This window comes from Oryzias latipes, chromosome 7 (assembly GCF_053564925.1).
Source record: "Oryzias latipes strain Hd-rR chromosome 7, Olatipes_Hd-rR_3.1".
Classification (NCBI taxonomy): Eukaryota; Metazoa; Chordata; class Actinopteri; order Beloniformes; family Adrianichthyidae; genus Oryzias; species Oryzias latipes.
The window spans coordinates 15,216,051-15,234,890 of record NC_136243.1 but is presented as its reverse complement, the minus strand read 5'-3'; the positions used below and the strand labels follow the sequence as shown (position 1 = coordinate 15,234,890).

Sequence of the window (18,840 nt, the reverse complement as noted above, 5' to 3'; positions counted from 1 at the left end):
ACATGCTTTTTTTGTTAGATCTTACTGTGATTTATACACGTGAATCACAGTCATATGTTGATTACACTTTAATACCAGAAAGTCTACTACTACTACTACTTCAATACTACTGCACTGACTGCATTTTGGTATATAATGGTACAATTAGATTACTCAAGCTAAATTAAAAAGGTAACTAATGAAAAGTATTGAGTAATAATTTGATTATGACTGTTTTTTTAGACAAAAATGTACAGAATTGTTTTGAGTTTATTCATAGTACTTGAATACACAGCAGAAGTGTTCCATAAAAAAATAAAAGAAAAACCTTAAATAAATGAAAAGTCTATTACAATCATTAAAATCCAATTAGTTCTAAATAAATCAGAAATGCTCAGACCAGATTCTTTCATTAAGAACCACTCAGACCAGTAATCAAAATGCATTTACCGGTACAAGCGCTAGTATTTCTAAGTGGCAAAGGCTTTTTTGTAGAATTCTGGCAACAACAAAGTCAGGAGATTGATTTTTTTTCATTGCAAATCTACTCATGTAAAAGGATAAAGTGTGATGCAGTACAACTACTTCTACAATGTTTACTAAAAGTTTCTTGAATAAATGTAATTTGGTACTATCTACTGCTACCTTTCAAACATGTCTCAAAGGTCCTCTGGTAGACTGAACTCTGATTAGTGGAAGCTTCTGGATTATAGTAAACTAATTTTCATGCTCAAGACACCAGTTTGTGATCGTTTAATATTTGCTATGGTGCATTGTCATCAGATTATGGGTAAGATATGGTCAACCTCGGATTGGAAGTTCACAGGTTTATTTTGCAGTTTCCTTGGGCAAGACACTGAACCCCACATTGCTCCTGGTGGTTGTAGGTTGTTGCCAGGGTTTGACAGCAGAGCTGCCATCAGTGTGTTAATGTGTGAGTGCCTGGGTGAATAGGACTGTGAGTATAAAGCCCTTTTGGGCATTCAAGGCAGATCCTCCTGAGACCCGGTCCATTCATTTATGTCCATTATAAAGAACATTTATAATGTTTACCTGTATATTTCTAAGGAATTAAGAGATACCTTTCCAAATCCTACTCTACTCTGTAGAGGACATCATGGGCTTTCCAGTGATGTGTCTTGTGATGACTTTGCATGCTGGGAACTTTATGTTTTTCTTCTACCAAGATGACATGCCAGTAACGTCATTTTATGGAAAGGTGAATGTTAAGTCAAATATTTTGTTTCTATTGCTTTTTTTTACCATTATAATTATATATATTCTTGGTCATAAACATGTTAGGAACAATATTTTTAGATCTGAAAACAGTTTCATGATTTCTGTTTTAAAACAGCAGGCATTTCATGAATGTCAACTGTGGTGGACACCGGGATCATTTTAATGTATTTAATGCCTGCACATTATTTTAGGAGAAAGAAGTGAAGCTGAGAGGATTCTGTACCAGATAGTCGAGGGAGATTCAGATTTGGAGCTTTCGGATGATGAGGATGAGATTCAGTCTGAGAAAGATGAAGATGATGAAGATGAAGAAGATGATGATTCAGGAGAATCTGATGAGTCCGAGAAGGAGCAGCAAAGTCGTCGTGTTCTGTGGGCCAGGAATAACTTGTATGTTTTATTTAGTTTCAGGCTAATGTCTTACATTTTATGACCATGTGAGAACATTGTAGTATTTGTACTATGTTTAAATGGGAAAAAAAACAACTGTTGTTTTTTTAACTGACTTGATGATTTTTTTTTGTTTTTTAAACAACCATCATAACATGTTTACACCTGTGCTAGCAGGGCGCCCTGCCTATCAAGACGACCCCAAAGTTTGTGAATACTGGAGTCCAATCCCGTACTTTTCACAGTACATTGATGACAACATTTTCGAAAATCTGTTTTTGTTCTAGTTGTCTCCCAACTACCAGGTAATCACACTCCTCGGCCTCCCTGGGAAAGTCTATGCCAGGGTACTGGAGAGAAGCGTCCGTCCGATAGTCGAACCTCAGATTCAGGAACAACAGTGCGGTTTCCGTTCTGGTCGTGGAACAGCAGACCAGCTCTACACCCTCTTTAGGGTGCTGGAGAGTTTGTGGGAGTTCGCTCATCCAGTCCATATTTGTTTTGTGGATTTGGAGAAGGCGTTCGATTGCGTCCCACATGGTATCCTGTGGAGGGTGCTCTGGGAGTATGGGGTCCGAGAAGCCTTACTTAGGGCTGTCCAGTCTTTGCATGACCAGAGCAAGAGCTTGGTTTGCATAGCCGGCAGTAAGTCAGACCTGTTCCAGGTGCACGTAGGGCTCCGGCAGGGCTGCTCTTTATCATTGGTTCTGTTCATAGTTTTTATGGACAGAATTTCTAGGTGCAGCCAGGGGCCAGAAGGGGTCTGGTTTGCTGACCACAGGATTTCATCGCTGCTCTTTGCAGATGATGTTGTCGTGTTGGCTTCATCGAGCAGGGACCTCCAGCGTACATTAGGGCGGTTTGCGGCCGAGTTTGAAGCGGCTGGGATAAGGGTCAGCACCGCTAAATCTGAGGCCATGGTTCTCAACCGGAGAAAGGTAGTTTGCCATCTCTCGGTGGGTAGAGTGTCCCTGCACCAGGTGGAGGAGTTGAAATAGCTTGGGGTCTTGTTCATGAGTGAGGGAAGACCGGAGCGTGAGATTGACAGGCAGATCGGAGCAGCGTCCGAAGTTATGCGGTTGCTGTACCGGTACGTTGTGGTGAAGAGAGAGCTGAGGTAAAAAGCAAAGCTCTCAATTTACCAGTTGATATTCCTCTGTATCAGATGGTCCAACAAGTAACAATAGAGTGAAATAGAATTTTATACTTTTAGAATAAAATTTAATGATTTTTGGATGAATATCACTCTAAAGATTTAATCTGCTCTTTTTTTTCGGATTTTCCAAATTGTTCTATTTTCACAGAAATATCGTCCTGTTGTCCTCTACAGTGAAATAAAAATAAAAAAATAAAAATTAAATTTAAATTGTAAGGTGTGCTTTTAGGCCCAAATAGATAGGAAATCACACAAAAACAGAAATTGTAAGACACTTTTTTCCCTCGGTTCTCAGGAGGAGATAGTAAAGTAGTAAAGTTCTTTCGAAATCAGAAACCCTGAGGTTGACATAAGCACCTCATGTGTGTTGGTCATATCGCCCCCGTCCCATTACACCAGCAACAACCTGAACTGTTACAAGGCAAGATGGAGCCACGATTCCATGCTGCTTCAACAAATATTTCTAATGCTGCCATTTGAATGCTGGAGGTAAAATAAAGAGTTATTAGTCCGTGCAGCATTTTTCCAGTCCTCTATTTTTTACATTAAGCAGACGTGTGATTTTAGCTTTAGTTCCATGGTGATTACTAAAAACAAAAGCAGTTCTTGTGTATTTTCAATGCTACAACCACATTTGTCTACGACTTAAAGTGTTGTACATTTATGGATGGCAACATTATACACATGATACTGTATGACTGGCAGTTTAAAGAAGCAGAATGACAATTGTAAAAAGACTTTCATTTAGGCTGCAGTTACATGTAGATTTGTGTTGCTTTTTTTGATAGCTACAGATCGAATTTGTTTGATTGCTACGCGCAACCTATTAAGGTAGTTTTATTTACAAACTTTGGATGCACAAAAAACTGTGGTTCAGTGCAAAACTGCTGCTCACATGTTTGTAAGGAATTGATGTTATTTAGATTATAACTTCCAAGTGCCTATACTATCTATATGTTAAACAACACAAACCAAATCAAATCAGTTATTTATATAGCACTTTTCATACAAACACCCTAAACCAGGAATCTGCAGCCACGTACAGCTCTTTTATCCCCTCCATTGTGGCTCTTTGGCTTTAAGAAAAAATGCAAATGCTTTGAAAAAATATTTGGTTAGTAAGTTATTTGACACAGGGTGTATTTTATTTTGAAAACAACTTGCAACTGCTGCTGTCTAAAGTAAAATAAGTTAAAATCGCTTTACAAATAGGAAGCTATAACACTGTTTTAATTCAATTATTGTAGATATTTAAAAGCTACATTTGATAAGTTAAAGCCTTACTGGCCTCAAAAATAAAAAGTTTATTTGTCCAAACTGAAGGGAGGAACTTTGTGGCTCTCACTGGGTTTTCTCAGTGAGAAACTGGACCAAATGGCTCTTTTAGCATCAAAGATTGCAGACCCTTAAATACTCTAAAAGTAGTTTTAAAGAAAGATATAGCTTCTTTGTTTACAGATGTTTCCCCTATAGTGTAGCACCAATTCAATTCAATTTTATTTATATAGCCTCATATTAAAACAATAGTCATCTCAATGGGCTTCCTGCCAGTAATTGTGAACATGAACTCATAGAATTCAGTAGGTAATTACTAAACTAATGGCTAAACATTAACTAAACGGACTAGGCTAAGCTGGGCATCTCTGCCCTTAGACCCTTTGACTCTTTGTAAGGAAAAACGATTACAGGAAAAAAAGAAGAAACCTCAGGGATGTCTACATGTAGGAGGGATCCCCCAGGACGGACATGTGATGTACCAGAATTCTTTGAGAAGAATTAACTTATCTAAATCTACAACTACATATTTGATGGGCTTTATCCACATGGGAGGGGGAATGGCTGGGGGCGCAAGACGAGCCAGAAGCAGGGTCCACGGCCAAGAACAGGACCACGGACAAGCCAACTGGAATTCTGGAATCACTCCCGCTCCCCCAGAGGGGAATGGAAAAGAGGGACAACACCTGAATCGCACGGCACCAAACAGAGGCATGGAGAAGTAAATGATAACTAATTGATCAAGAATAGAGGAGAGAAGGAGAGAAGAAGTAGATGAGAATAGAGGACAGAACCCCAGTGCACCATACTTTCCCCAGCTATTAACTTCTAGCAGCCTAAAGACTAATTGTGATTTTTACTAAATTTAATTCAATCATATTAATAGCAAATTGCATGCACTCTGATACTTATAGCAGATGGTAATAATAATATTTGAAACTCATACATTTTTAGGATATCAATATTAATACAATATAGTATTAATCTAAGCAGGGGAAAAGGGGCGCCCTGGCCTAGTTTATAGAACAATCTTCATTCTACAGAGAAATATGTATAATGGATGTAATGAAAATTGTAATTATTCCCCCAAATATTCGCCGATTACTAGCTAACCTGGCAATAAGCCAGTCCAAAGAGGAAAGTTTTAAGCCTAACTTTGAATATAGAAACTGTCGGCCTCTCTAACATAAGCTGGGAGCATATTCCATATAACGGGCTTGATGGCTAAAGGCTCTACCTCCAACTGTGCTTTTACAAATTCTGGGAACCACAAGCAGTCCTGCATTTTATGAGTGAAGTGTTCTGTTTGGGTGGTAAGGCACTATGAGGTCTTTAATGTAGGATGGGGTTGTACCATGTAAACCTTATAGGTTAGCCGGAGGATTTTGAACTTGATTCTAGAATCAATTGGGAGCCAGTGAAGTGAAACCAACACAGGAGTGATGTGATCTCTTTTGGTAGTTCCTGCTAACAATCTAGCTGCTGTGTTCTGAACAAGCTGGGGACTTCTTAAGCAACTTTTAGGACACGCTGCTAACAAAGAGTTACAGTAATCCAGCCTAGATGTAACAAATGCATGGATGAGTTTTTCAGCATCACTTTTAGATAGTATATTTCTGATCTTAGCTATATTGTGCAGGTGAAAAAATGCAGGTTTATAAGCCTGTGATATGTGAGCCTTAAATGATAAATCCTGGTCAAATAAACCCCTAGGTTTCTAGCTGTGGAATTGGAGGCTATATTTACACCATCTAGGGAGACTATCTGATCCGACAAAGCATCTCTCAGGGTTTTAGGACCTCAGTTTTTTCTGGGTTTAGGAGGAGGTAATTAATTGTCATCCAGGTCTTGATGTCTTTGATGCAGGCCTTAGTTAACAAGTCAACAAAACATTGAAGTTACTCTTCATCCAAAAAAAAAATGCACAGAAGCCTGGTCTATTTTCTCTTGGTTAATGCTGAGATAACCAATGATGTCTGTTATAATACAACAACCCCTCAAGACTGCTTGTATTACCCAAATCTTTACATTTCATTAACGGATTTAAAGACTGCTAGGAAGTACCAACTGTATCAGTGGGTTGGTGGCAAAAAAAACAACTAGTGAATGTGATTCTAAAGTCTGATTTTTCACCCAAAATTAATGTATGTACTGTCCAGTGTCAAAAACCTTCAGAATATTTATTTCCGATTGGAGGAGAGTTGCTCTGATTTTATTGGAGCTTAAATTTGTGTGCTATTGGAATCTTATGGGTGATGTCAGAGTTTATCTGTTTCAAATGGGCTTAAAACCGTTCAAGATTTCCTGACACCAACATTAGAGGTTTAGTGTGCTTCTGGAACACATTTGAAATTGAAAAAATATTATTTCAGGCAATCACTGTAATGTCATACCTGAAAGTACAAAAAAATTACCTTCAAATCCTTTTTGTTACTCTGAAAATTCTTCCAAAGATAGTAATTAATTAAAAAGAAATGACCTGGTATTAACATTGAGGAAATATTTCAACCAGAGATTGAGCTTGTTTGTTGTCTAAATTGAAAAAATATTTGTTGAAATATAGGTTAAGCTGTGAGGTAGTGGTAGGTACCATAAGATTCATCTTAGGCTGACAAGAATCTTTGGATCTGTTGTCTGCATTCTTCCTTTGTCCATGTGTGGGCTTTCTCATGTCCCTGTTTCTTCCCACAGTCAAAAAGCATTGATGTTATGTTCACTGTTGCTTCATCGCTGTCAGTAGGAGTAAGTGTGAGCAAGCAGGATTGTTTGTTGTTTGCCTTTGTGCAGTCCAGTGACTGTCTCACAACCTACGGAGGAAGGTGTACACATGTTTACTCTTAATAACAGTGGGAATTGATCTCTGTCTGTATGGAAAATGAATCAATATTGCAAGATTGGTAAATGTATTCTTTGCTAATGACTCTGACTCAAGCAACCAACAGTAGGTATGTTCTCCAGAATGTGATTATCATGTAGAAATGTGTTTATACTGTCACTGTGTGCGTTTCTGTTGCTCGGGAAAGCGCTGCTGCAGTGTTTGAGCACTGGCAGGATAAAGTAGGGCACTGTGAAGCGCGGGCTCGCAGGACAACTGCATTGCAGACGGTCCTTCAGGGAGTGGGAGTGAGTAATGGAGACCTGCATGGCAGCTCCCATACATGGCAACACCAGTGGCCTCTGCTACCTCTGCCATTCATACCTTACTGCCTCTCTGGCCCATTCACAGAAACAGTTGAGGAGGAGGTGACTGTTTCAGAGAATACACAACCCACCCTATTACCTTACTTATATTAACTCCTTGCCTGCTGTATCTTAAAATTTGGTTTTCTATACAATTATATATTTTACTTTCTCTTATTTTGTGACAAATTAAGTGGCAAACTAACAAAAAGAATAGTTGCAGTGAGATTTATTCACTTGGACTTCATATAAATTGTATTTTTCAAAAGAATGCTGTTGAAAGGATTTTTTAGTAATATTTTGGTACCTATTTGAGTGCAGCAGACTATTATATCACAATTTGTAGGCTGTATTAATTAAAACAATTTATCAAAAGCACCAAAAAGAGGTCATTTTAACACAACGTTATTAGATAGAGAGTTTCAGCACCACGTGTTGTGGACAGCGCCTACAGAGCGCGCATGCAAATCCTTGATAGGTCAGTTAGTTTCACATTTTAATTTGACATCTTTGGAATGACAGACCAGAATACAACTATGCGCACATTGAACCTCATAAATAGAAGTTCCACCTTCTTTGACTGACTTGTCAAACGCGCAGCTTGGTACCACGGACGGGCTTTTGTCTTTATAGGCATGCTTCCTCAACATTTTCCCTGAGTCTGCAGCGGCGCGCAGCTCAGCTCCCTGAGTTTGCCCTCCCGTGGAAGACTAAACTGTGCTATGATGTGCTAATGGCACCGCTGCCTGCCTTGATTTGTCATAATGCAGAGTGGGGGAAGGGGCGCTTTTCTCTGCAGTGCTGCAGGTACGGAGCCATGGGCAGGACAGAAAGGCTGTTAGAGCTGCAGAGCGCGATCGTTGCCCCCACCGAGTCCCCGCAAGCTCACATCTCTCGGCCAAACGGTGCGCAGGGAGCCGCCAAATTGCAGCGCCTGAGCCCGCCAGAGAGATGGGGTGGGGGGGCGCAGACTGAGCCTCCGTGCGTGGCAAACAGCGGAGCGCGTGCACAAAATAAAGGCGCGGAGGAATGGGCGTGTTTGGGAAAAGCTGGTTAACTCAAGCGCGCAGAGTTTTTCTGGAGACGAGCGCGCTCCAAGTACCCCAGTAAAGGCGCAGAGAAGGGCGGTCACTGTGGACAAAAAATGACAGCAAGCACGGTAACACGAGCAGAGAGCTGGGGTCTTTAGGGGAGAGGAAAGCGCAGCTCGTGAACGTGGGGGGATAACAACGTGGATTCGTGGCTCTGTTTACCGGCTGCACGTGTGCGCAACGGTTCCTGCTGTTTTTTTATTTATTTTTCTTGGTTGCTGCAGACTCGGGCAGCAGCAACCGACACCAGGGCACTGTGCAATGTGAAACAAGAGAAGAAGAGGAGGGGGCTATTAGATGAGGAAGAGAATGAAGGTTCTTCCTCTCCCTCTTGCCTCACGTCGCTCTCTCCCCTCACTTTGTTCTGCTGTTGACGAGTGCTCTGTGGAGATTGCCATCCAAATCAAGGATATATATATATTTATATGCATATAGCCTTTTTTTCCTTTCATTTTCTCCGCATAATACTATGTTTTAGCCTGTCGGGGCAAAATCACACATTGTGGGAAATGCAGTTTTGTTTGGACCTCTGTGGGTCAGGATGCCAGTGAATGACACCTGCATTTCCTGACAGACAAAGGGGCTGTATACTTTTTTTTTGGCTTTGAGGTGGAGTCTACCAATGGAAAATAAAATAGAAGGTTAGAAGTGTTAAGCTAAATCTTTGTGTTGTGTTGTGGCTGTGCTGTCTGTTGAGCTGCTTGTTGTGGTTTTTTTTTCCATGTATGCCTAAAGTTCCGCGTTTCTTCCAATGACAGCGCATGCAGAGCTTTTGTGTCTTTACTGTAGAGGAGTTGTAAAGAAACGTTGCGACTCCACCGCTGCAGCCCAGCTCTCGAATCACGACTTTACCCTTTTTAACACACAGAACATTCAACTATTTCATGTTCTTTAATTGCAAGTTAACTTCAACCATTGAATATTTCTCATGCTGAAGTTCTGGGTCAGCGTGACCCAAGGCTGCTGCAAGAGCAAAGCTGCACGTGTTATTGTAGCTTTTAGACTTGTCGCATCCTTCGGTGCCGCTGAGGTTTCTAACCCACGTCGCGTGGAAATCTACCGCTGCACAGTTCAGATCGCAGTCAGCTGCCACGATTTCGTGACAAACGATGCTTTGCTGGGATGTTAGAGAGGCTCACATGCTGGAGACTTGTTTTCCCCAAAGTGACACAATGCATGCTTTTATCTACCTGTTGCTCATCTGTGAAGTTTTTTAAATGGTAACAAGCATCCTTTGAATGTAATGGTCCTTAAAAGCAAAGTCCTGTTAAGTTTGCTGGTAAAACACTCGAAATGATCAGCTGTGGTCTCTTTATCACATAAAATGCTTAAGTTGAATCTAAAGTTGTATGATTGCAGCAGTTTTGCTGTTAGAATAAGGCATCATGAAGTTGTAGCAGTATTTACTCGCAGTGTAGCAGCAGCAGTAGTGTCGTGAGAATACTTATTCCAGGATAAACTTCCCCAAAGGAAAGTTTTCCTGAGAGAGTCTGGCTTTTGTTTTCTACACCTTTAACACATTTAAATAAACGTCTTCAGTAATTGGAAATATTTTAAAGCAATATAGTTTTATTATATTTAGTGTTAGAGATACTTTGGTTTCTTTTGTACCATACTTTATAACCTGATGATCCTCTTCACCTTTTAAATCTAAAGCGAGTCTGTAGATTCTGCCTGTGTGGGGACTGCTGGGTTCTTTAAATAGAAGTCTCACTGCTGCGTTGAAGTAAATCATTTAGTAGCTATAATGCATATCAGTAAAAACATGTCTTTGTAGTGAGTGATTTTACTTTAGTCTTCTGTTTCCTTCTGTCTCATCTAATAGATGTTTATGATTTATGCCTTTATGTCTCATTTATGGATGTTATGGATGGCTGTTGATTAGCAGGTTGATAACCAACAACTTTTTTTGTTTAAAACAGAACATATCAAACAGTCCTCTTTAAGCCATAATGAGCTGTTAACATTTTAAATATGTATTTGTGGCCATCTGCTCACTCTCATGTCTAAAGAGTTTGGATAAATCAAGTTGAAATTAAAATTGTATGACCAAAGATTTGACTGTGATTTGTGGTTCTGTTTTGAAAGGATTTTCGAGTCAGTCTGGTTTTGGACAAGAAGGTATTTGGATCCTTTAGCCTAGCTTGTTCTTAAGGACTTTGGAGTTTTATGTTAGATCTAGTTTTCTCTAAATATATCCACTTATCAGTGATTTGTGCATTTGCCTGCAGGATGTGACAGGCAGCACTAGACGTAGAATGCAGATACAAAGCTAATGAAATGTTCTTGTTACTACAAAAGCAGAGTTTCCGAGTTTAAAAAAAAATCAAACCTCTCGTCTTTCAAAGACAAAAAAAAGTCAATATGTGTGTTACTCAATTAGTGTGATAGCAGGTGACAGTAAATCCCTACAGTGTCCCCTCCTGGCATTTTAACTTCAATGTGACAGAATGCATCTTCTCCTGCACTAGAATTGACCTATAGGGTGGACAATTGCCAGCAGAGAAAAAAGTGTGGATTTTTGTTGAACTTTGCCATTATTGGGTTTTATTCTTGTGATTAAGCTGCCTAATAAGTGTTAGATCGAATACTTTTCTGCATACTTGCTTTTGTTTGTTGTAATTAAATTTTGTACGTGACTTTATTTATTTCTATGTATTTTTTTATGTTCCTAATGGAAAAAAAACACATATCACTAAATGCATATTGCAGAACCATCCATCCAAAATTACAGAAAGACCTACCTGTAATTTTAAATGCATTTGTCTCTGTGTTAAAAAAAAAAAAAAAGCTAATAGTAAAGATGTGTCTTTGGTCAACACCTACAAATTCCAGCTGTGAGGACAGCCACCATGAGGCCTGACCCCTTCCTCTGATGTCCACAAATAACAGTCCCTGTCAATCACCACACAAAGACCCAGAGGGAGGCCGGTCTCTTGTCTTCCTACAGGAAGACACGTAAGAAATAAGCTAGCTACTTAAAGATAACAGTCACTAAGTTAAATGGGAACATAATTTTACCCTTGCCTGTGAGGTTTAGTTTTAAACCTAAAGATTAGGAACTGAACTACGCTGTTTTTCTTCATTGCCAGTTATCACATTTAATCTGTACATGATGTTATGTGTGGTCTACCATTTGTACTCCTTGCTTATTTTGTCATTTATACAATTTCCACTACTTTTTGTATAAGAGGGGCTTTATTTTATTAGTCTTCTGCCATGTAATTCCATCCATCCATCCATTATTGTTTTTATGTGACACTTGATAAATTGGTAAGTTGACCAATGTTAAGTAAAGGATTTTTAATTTTATACAACAGGAGTTGTTGAGTTCTCTGTGGTTTATGAGTTGAAGGTTTCATAGGTTGCATGTCAGTGTGTTCACACCCTCTGCAATAGTACTATTCTTCACATTTATGATTAAGGATAACTATTCACATTGGCGACCCGTAGTATTTCCTGTAATTCCTCCCCTTTTGCCCCCTTCATTTTTAACAGCTCTCCATCATTCTCTTTTAGGCCCTCCCGTCCTCGCTTCACCCTTGACTTCCCATTTTTATCCTGACTCTATTGTGCTGCCTTCCTTGTCCCTGCAACCAATTCTAAATTTGATCCACTTTGTCTTAGTGTCCTTCCTTTTTTATCCCTATCATCCTTTCTCATGAAGAGTCGCTGCCCCATTCCAGAGGTGAGACCAATCCACTGAAGCAGGCTTTTGTGGATTAAAGCCTTTTGCCGATTTGAAAAACCCCTAACTCTTTGTTTCTCTCTAAGGATGTGCAAGGAGGGAATAGAAAGTAAGAAAAGAGCCTCTGTGAGACGTAACAGTTATTACAATTTATAAGGGCCATCTCTGGGTCTACATTAATTAGCCATGAGGTGCTTTACAATACCCCTGCTGTGGTGCTTATGGAGATAAAGAGATTTCAAACAACTGTCTTGTGACTTTATGGGTAGAAGTCTTTAGATTATATGAAACAGGCTTTAGATTATTGTTCATCCAGGAACAAAGACATCCATCTGTTCCTTTTTTACACGCTCTTCATCTTGTGAAGGGTCAAGTCAGCCATTAAAAACTGTTATCAAGTGAGAGAAGGGCTCCTTGTTTTTTGAGAACACTCTTGAGTTTATTCTAACAACATAATCATGTCCACAAAACCTTTAGTGACATTTTCTTAGTGGCATTTCAAGCACAGTGCCAAATTACTTTGTTGGGATTTTCTGTGGATAATTGTATATTGAATTGTTTTTGAGAAGATCCAACTCCACTAAAACGCACTTATTTCAGGTTTTGTGAGTCAGGTCTGAAAGGGCAAGAAAGTCAAATAAAAAAAGAAAGGAAATCAAGTCATGTCATCGTTTCACAACAAAATGTTTTTAAGGCAGAAAACAAAACTTCCAAATGTGTCAGTTCTTATTAAAATAAAAGAGATTTGAGAAAAAAAAGAATCAGGTTTTTTTTTGTTTGATTTTAGAAGTGATGAGATAGCTTCTCTTCACAGTCATATCGGGTTCACATTTCCAGTTGGTTTATGCAACTAGCAAAGCTTTTGAGTACTTTTATTACTTTTTAATAAACTGACAGTCAAATTGTGATTTTTATAGTTCAACCTCTGTCTGGTTTTGTCCCTTGCTTCTCTTAAAACTGCTCATTCTATCTCTCTAAAACAAACAGAGGTCTGTATTTTGTTACATTTTTTTGGTGCCTGTTATTTTTTAAGTAATGTCTGCCACCACACACCGTCACAAGGCAGTAAACCAGAGAGGAGGAGGGTGTTAAAACGTCACGGTGTTGTTACGGTACTGTTTGGCTGCTCACCTTCCCTGTCTCCTCCCACTCGTCTCAACCCCCATCCTCCCTCTGCAGTGGACGTGCATCGCATTTGGAGCAGCAGGCAGCAGGTGGAGATGACATCATCTGCACTGCAGCACACTGCAGTATTGGGTCTGAACAAAGACATGTCAGCCTAATGTTAGCAACCCCCCCCCCCCCCCTTCCATCTTTCTGTCTGTTACTCTTCCCCCCGTATCAGACGGAGGGAAAGGAAGAGCGCAGCTTTGTGTCAAGGCAGGTTTCTTGGGCTGCGACTTATCTCAACCCACTGACTCCCCTCCCTGACGCATGCACTCAATCTAGAGTAGGCTGGCAACTCTTCACCTCTTAGCCTCCTCAAGCCACTGTGTTGAGAGGTGAAGATGGATCCTCCATAATAACAGACAGTGCAAACACGGAGCAGCTTCCCTCATTAATATGAGAGTGATCAGCTGATCTACCAGCGTGCTCACTTCAGGAGTCCAAAACCCACAAAACGATCCAATACTTCATTGTTGTTCTTCCTGTCCCCCTTTCAAAGTGGAAAATGCTGTTACCCCAAGCATCCATTTGCCTGAAGTCGACATTAGTTCCTTTTTCAAGTGGTGGAAACAACTGGACCTTTTATTTTTCATCCCCTTATTTATGGAGCCTTAATTTGTGAGTAATCTTAAAAAGCCAATGTCACTATAGGTAGAGATTCCCCACTTCTTGTTAATAAGTCCTTACACTGGGTCATTGACAGTGAAAAGAGGCCATGCACTCGGGCAAAGATTTATAGATTTTGTTTTCATTGTTTGCATGTCTACATTTTTTCCCTTGTATACTGCCCTCTTCTCCTCCCCTTCATCAATAAGCCAATAGGATGCAGGCTCACAAGCTATGTTCCTGTCGCCTGGTTACCGCTCGGCAGCAGGTTGCCACAGAAACGGCCCCATAGTAGCTAAATGGGGAATGCTAATGCAGTCTTCGATACTCCATGCTGCAGTGGGCCCTCAATGCCCATCCCAATCTACTGTCTGTACACAGCACACACAGGTGCTGGTTGGATGTCGTGGTTTATTTAATTTGACATTAAGTCATGTGCCTTGTGCACCAACACCAGATATTAGTGCTTGTCCTGATTTTTTTCTTTTTCATTTTTGTGCACTCAAATGATTGATACAGTATCCATTAACATAAAATGTTAATGTTATTTAAGCCAAATCAATCTGGATATGTCTTTCTGCCTAACAAAGCTTTTTTTTAATATATATATATTATAAATAGATGCATATTTATTCTCTACTGTCAACCTTTTGGCAGTTCTTCTATTCATATCAATATAAACATTGTGTTATTAATCAGCTGAAGCAGGCCTTCATTCGTCCACTCCCCCCACAAGTGTCTGAAGAGCTCTAGACATTTTTACATGCTCCAGCTGTCTTTCAACCTCTATTAGTCTACTGAAGCTCTTTAAAAGTGCTTTGAGAAAGACGTTTAATGATGGGAGTCATTAGTGGAGGTCTGATAAGCTTTAGAGGATTATTTTAGAGAAGGTTCTCTTTCTAAAGTCGCTAATTGATGCTGTTGTCCCTCCGATAATCTTTAGAGAAAAACAGTGATCATAGATTTGTGTGTGTTTTAAAGCTGAACGTAATTAACTGTCCTTCAGCGTTGCTGTATCTCAAAAATTGACTTGTGAATTTGTTCTCAGCGGTTGATTGTATGCCTTGTGACGTTTAGCCCCCGAGTCACTGCGACAGTCTCAAATCAAATCTCCTCAGAGCAACATATTGATGCAGCTTGTGGTGCACACTCTGTAAGCATTTGTCTTGTCAGGGTTCAGGGTTGTTAGTGTAAACGTGAAAAAGAGGCGGCTTTTGTTTTTTTTGCCCCACATATGATGCTACTTATGTGTTGACGTGTTTCTTCCTCTGTGTCCCCCCCTTGCTTTTGCACAGACAACCAGTTTAGAATGTCTATCCTGGAGCGCTTGGAGCAGATGGAGAGGAGGATGGCAGAGATGGCCAGCCACCAGCAGTCGAGCAGTGCAGGGAGTGGTGGAGCTGGGGGAGGAACAGGAGGAGGAGGCAGTGGGGGAGGAGGTGGTGGGGGAGGAAACAACAGTCAGTCACAGGTAAAAAAAAAAACGTATTTGCATCTTGCAGTGTGTACCTCAATGAATACCACTTACTGTGCCATATTCGCACAAATTCAATTGCACAAATGGGAGCAATGATTTATTTTGCTTTTTTAAAGGAGAAAAAAAATGTGCTTTTTTGTTTTTTAAAGTGTATATCTGGCCAAATTCAGGCCAGCAGTTCCTTTGAGAGCCGTGTTGTGGTGGTCTGTGAGAAGATGATGAGCAGAGCTTGCTGGGCCAAGTCCAAACATTTAATCCACTCCAAGACCTTTAGAGGCATGACACTCCTTCACCTCGCTGCTGGCCAGGGCTACGCTACCCTCATTCAGACACTCATCAAGTGGCGGTAAGCATAAAATGATCTGCATGCTCCCTGCTGGTACTATGCCCTGTGATTGTACACTGAAACATGACTTATGTGTTCTGTTTCTTGTTTTACATGTAGCACAAAGCATGCTGATAGTATTGATTTAGAGCTGGAAGTGGACCCCCTTAATGTGGATCACTTTTCCTGCACACCCTTGGTAAGAAAGTTGCTGGTGGAAGAAAAAAATCATAAAGTCCTGCTTCAGTCATGCATTCAGTCTACCTAAACCTACGTGTGGTCCTCCTGTTTTCCATGCAGATGTGGGCATGTGCTCTGGGTCACCTGGAGGCAGCAGTGGTGTTGTATAAATGGGACAGGCGTGCCCTAGCTATCCCGGACTCCCTGGGTCGCTTACCCTTGTCAATTGCTCGCTCTCGTGGACATACTAAATTGGCTGAATGTCTGGAGCAGCTACAGAGGGAAGAGCAACAACCCCCGGGCCCTCTGCCCCCCACTACACGTATGTCTTTTTCTCCAGCCCCTGATTCAGCCACCACAGACAGCTGGATGGCCAGCTGGGCGAGTGACAGTATCGTTGCCCCAAGTGGCAAGAAAGGAGCTCCAACCACCACAACAACCATGTCCAGTACCACCAGCCTAAACCCAGGTCATGCATCTAAAGAAAAAAAACATCGTTTGCATGGAAGATCACAATATTTTCATATGTATACAACCGACAAGCTGTGTCTATTTTCAGCTAACTGTGGGGGGGGTGTTCTTCTGTTTTTCATGTTTCTGGCAGACTTGAGAAGGCCCAGGTCAGAGCCTTCAAACTACTACAGCAGTGAGGGCCAAAGAGACCTCCCACTAGCCAAAAAACACAAACCCAACCCAGAGTTGTTTCACACCCAGCCCGACAAGGCTGCGTCTGTTCCTCTGAGTCTGGAGCAACAACAACTCACCAAGCTGTCCCCTTCCACAAAGAGCATGTCCACAGAAGGCCTGAGTGCAGACAAAGGTCATCCCACAGGAGGCAGCATTGGAACATCTAGGTGGCCTTCCAGAGAGAGCTTTTCCTGTAACAACTTGGGCAGGAAGGTGCTGGGGATCAGTGGAGGCAGTAGCTTGGGAAGGGAGAAACTGGCCAATCGTCTGCGGCAGCGGGATCAGCTGGGCATGCTGGTGATGACGGACAGAGAAATGGCTGATTCTGAACTTCTTTCGTATCGAGAGGATCTAGAAAACCAGGCCTGTCTCACACAGATGGATGACCTGCAGGTGAGCACGAGTGTCATCTCTGTGAGTCAGAGATCATCTCTGCGCAACAAAGTTTCCATTGATCCTTTTCGATGGCCAAGGCAACTTTCCAGCAATCCATATCAGTCTAACCATAGTTTGAAGAGATGTAGTGCTGGATTAAGAATTACATCCTCCAGCAAAACCACTTAAATCACTATTATCGTCGGCACTGCCATTAAAGCCAGCATTTTTGTCACAGAGCCAAGCAATTAAACTTGCATAAGCAGCCCTGCGCATATACTACCACACTGTTGATAATTTACTCAGGGAGTGCTCACCTCAGTTGTCTTTGTCTTTCTAAACAAAACAGGCAAATATGATGACCCTGGCAGAGCACATCATTGAAGCAACGCCAGAGAGAATCAAAAGAGAGAACTTTCCCACAACAGAATCCGTGCCCTTAGATCCATCAGGGGTCAGTAACACCATGAGCTGGCTGGCAAACTACCTGGGAAATGTGGAGCAGTTGCCAAGCATTGTTCACCTACGGTAAGGAACAGTATGGAGAGGATCAACAAACTAGGATGATGCAGTTGTGCTTGATTTTATATTTGACCTTCCTGCTACACAGATGATTTACTTTAAACTTTTAAAAGTAGAAAGATCAAATAGTTTCTACTTAACCTAGATTGATTGTGTCAGAACATGTCAAAAATTTAATGACATGTTCTTTGCTGAGTTTTCAAAATATAAAAAACATGCAAGATCAGAAAAAGCCCAAATCTAAAAGCAGTGTCTTCTAAAGTGAAATCAGATGCTTCATATTAAATGCATCTACCAGTTATTTGATTGAAGCAATCATTCACTGAAGTTTAACTAAAAATATAGCTGCTACTCTTCGGTCTAGAAAGATTTCAAAGCACAACATTTCAAATGTTCATGAAAGTACAAATAACTGCAAGATTATGAGTTTTTTGCAAAATAAATATCTACATCAACCATCATTTATGGACACTACATTGTGCCTTATGCGTGAAACAAAATCCACATCTTTTCATGTAAAAACCAATCACAGAAGTTCAGTGGAAACATTTAAAGTAAACAGAAAGACGTGTTGACACTATATCCTTAGAATTCCAAAGTCAAAATTGAGTCTGTGTACTTAACATCTAAGGCAAATCTTAGAGTGAATGATGCAAAATGACTTTTTAGGAAATATCAGATAGAATGCTAGTGTTTATGAAACTCAAAGCATTAGGGTGCTGTGGAGGTTTGATTCTAGCCTGACTTCAATGCTACAATGTGCTGCAACAGGAAGTGAGGAAAATGAAAACCTGCAACCTACATTAAACAAATGTATTTTTCAAAGAATATGCTAATTTGTAATCAGAGACTTAAACCATCAGACAGAGAAGAAATACTGCACATTTTAGCTGTATCAGGATTTAATTTAATTGAAATGGTGTATACTTATGTAGCATCTTTCTACCTTCTAGAAGGCCCAAAGTGTTTTACAGTCACAGTACCATTCACCCATGGATACACACATTCACACACTGAAAAACTGAAACAAACACCAAAAAACCCATGTAAAAGCTTATGTTAAGTAAAATAGGTGAAAGGGTTAATATGAAATTAATTTCCTTAAAGTGACTGAACCAATTTTTTAATTCATACATTGTGTATGCTGTTTGCTTCAGAAATTCTGCATGCTAAAGAATAGGACCTGAGCTCTTTGAATGCTGTAATCTGCTATTTTCTTTCATCAGGCCTCTGTATAATGAGCCTCTGACTCCGTCCTCCAATCCAAGCTTGAGTCCCGGGGGTTCCCCATTGGGAGAAGGGACTCTGGACAGATCGGCGGTCCCTTCTCCAGCAGACTGGAGTGAATTCATCAATGCCTCCAACAGCAAGGTGGAACGAGACCTGGCCCAGTTGACTTTGTCTGACCCAGAGCAGAGAGAGCTGTATGAGGCTGCCCGGCTAGTTCAAACTGCTTTCCGCAAGTACAAGGTACAGGCCCGCTTCCAGCCGTGTCCTGGTGTC

At 40.7% G+C, this 18,840-nt stretch overlaps 1 protein-coding gene across 7 annotated transcripts in view; it reads left to right on the top strand.

Annotated features, from left to right (window-relative positions):
- The window catches only part of camta1a (calmodulin binding transcription activator 1a), a 357,406-nt gene that overhangs the window by 331,653 nt on the left and 6,913 nt on the right, over positions 1–18,840 (top strand). For all 7 annotated transcript variants that reach the window (XM_078950301.1, XM_023956772.2, XM_023956777.2 and 4 more), the window contains 7 exons: positions 15,067–15,242; positions 15,398–15,594; positions 15,694–15,772; positions 15,874–16,222; positions 16,358–16,833; positions 17,165–17,343; positions 18,564–18,807. In XM_078950301.1, coding sequence (XP_078806427.1) covers positions 15,067–15,242; positions 15,398–15,594; positions 15,694–15,772; positions 15,874–16,222; positions 16,358–16,833; positions 17,165–17,343; positions 18,564–18,807 — 1,700 coding nt within the window. The remainder of the gene's footprint in view (positions 1–15,066; positions 15,243–15,397; positions 15,595–15,693; positions 15,773–15,873; positions 16,223–16,357; positions 16,834–17,164; positions 17,344–18,563; positions 18,808–18,840) is intronic.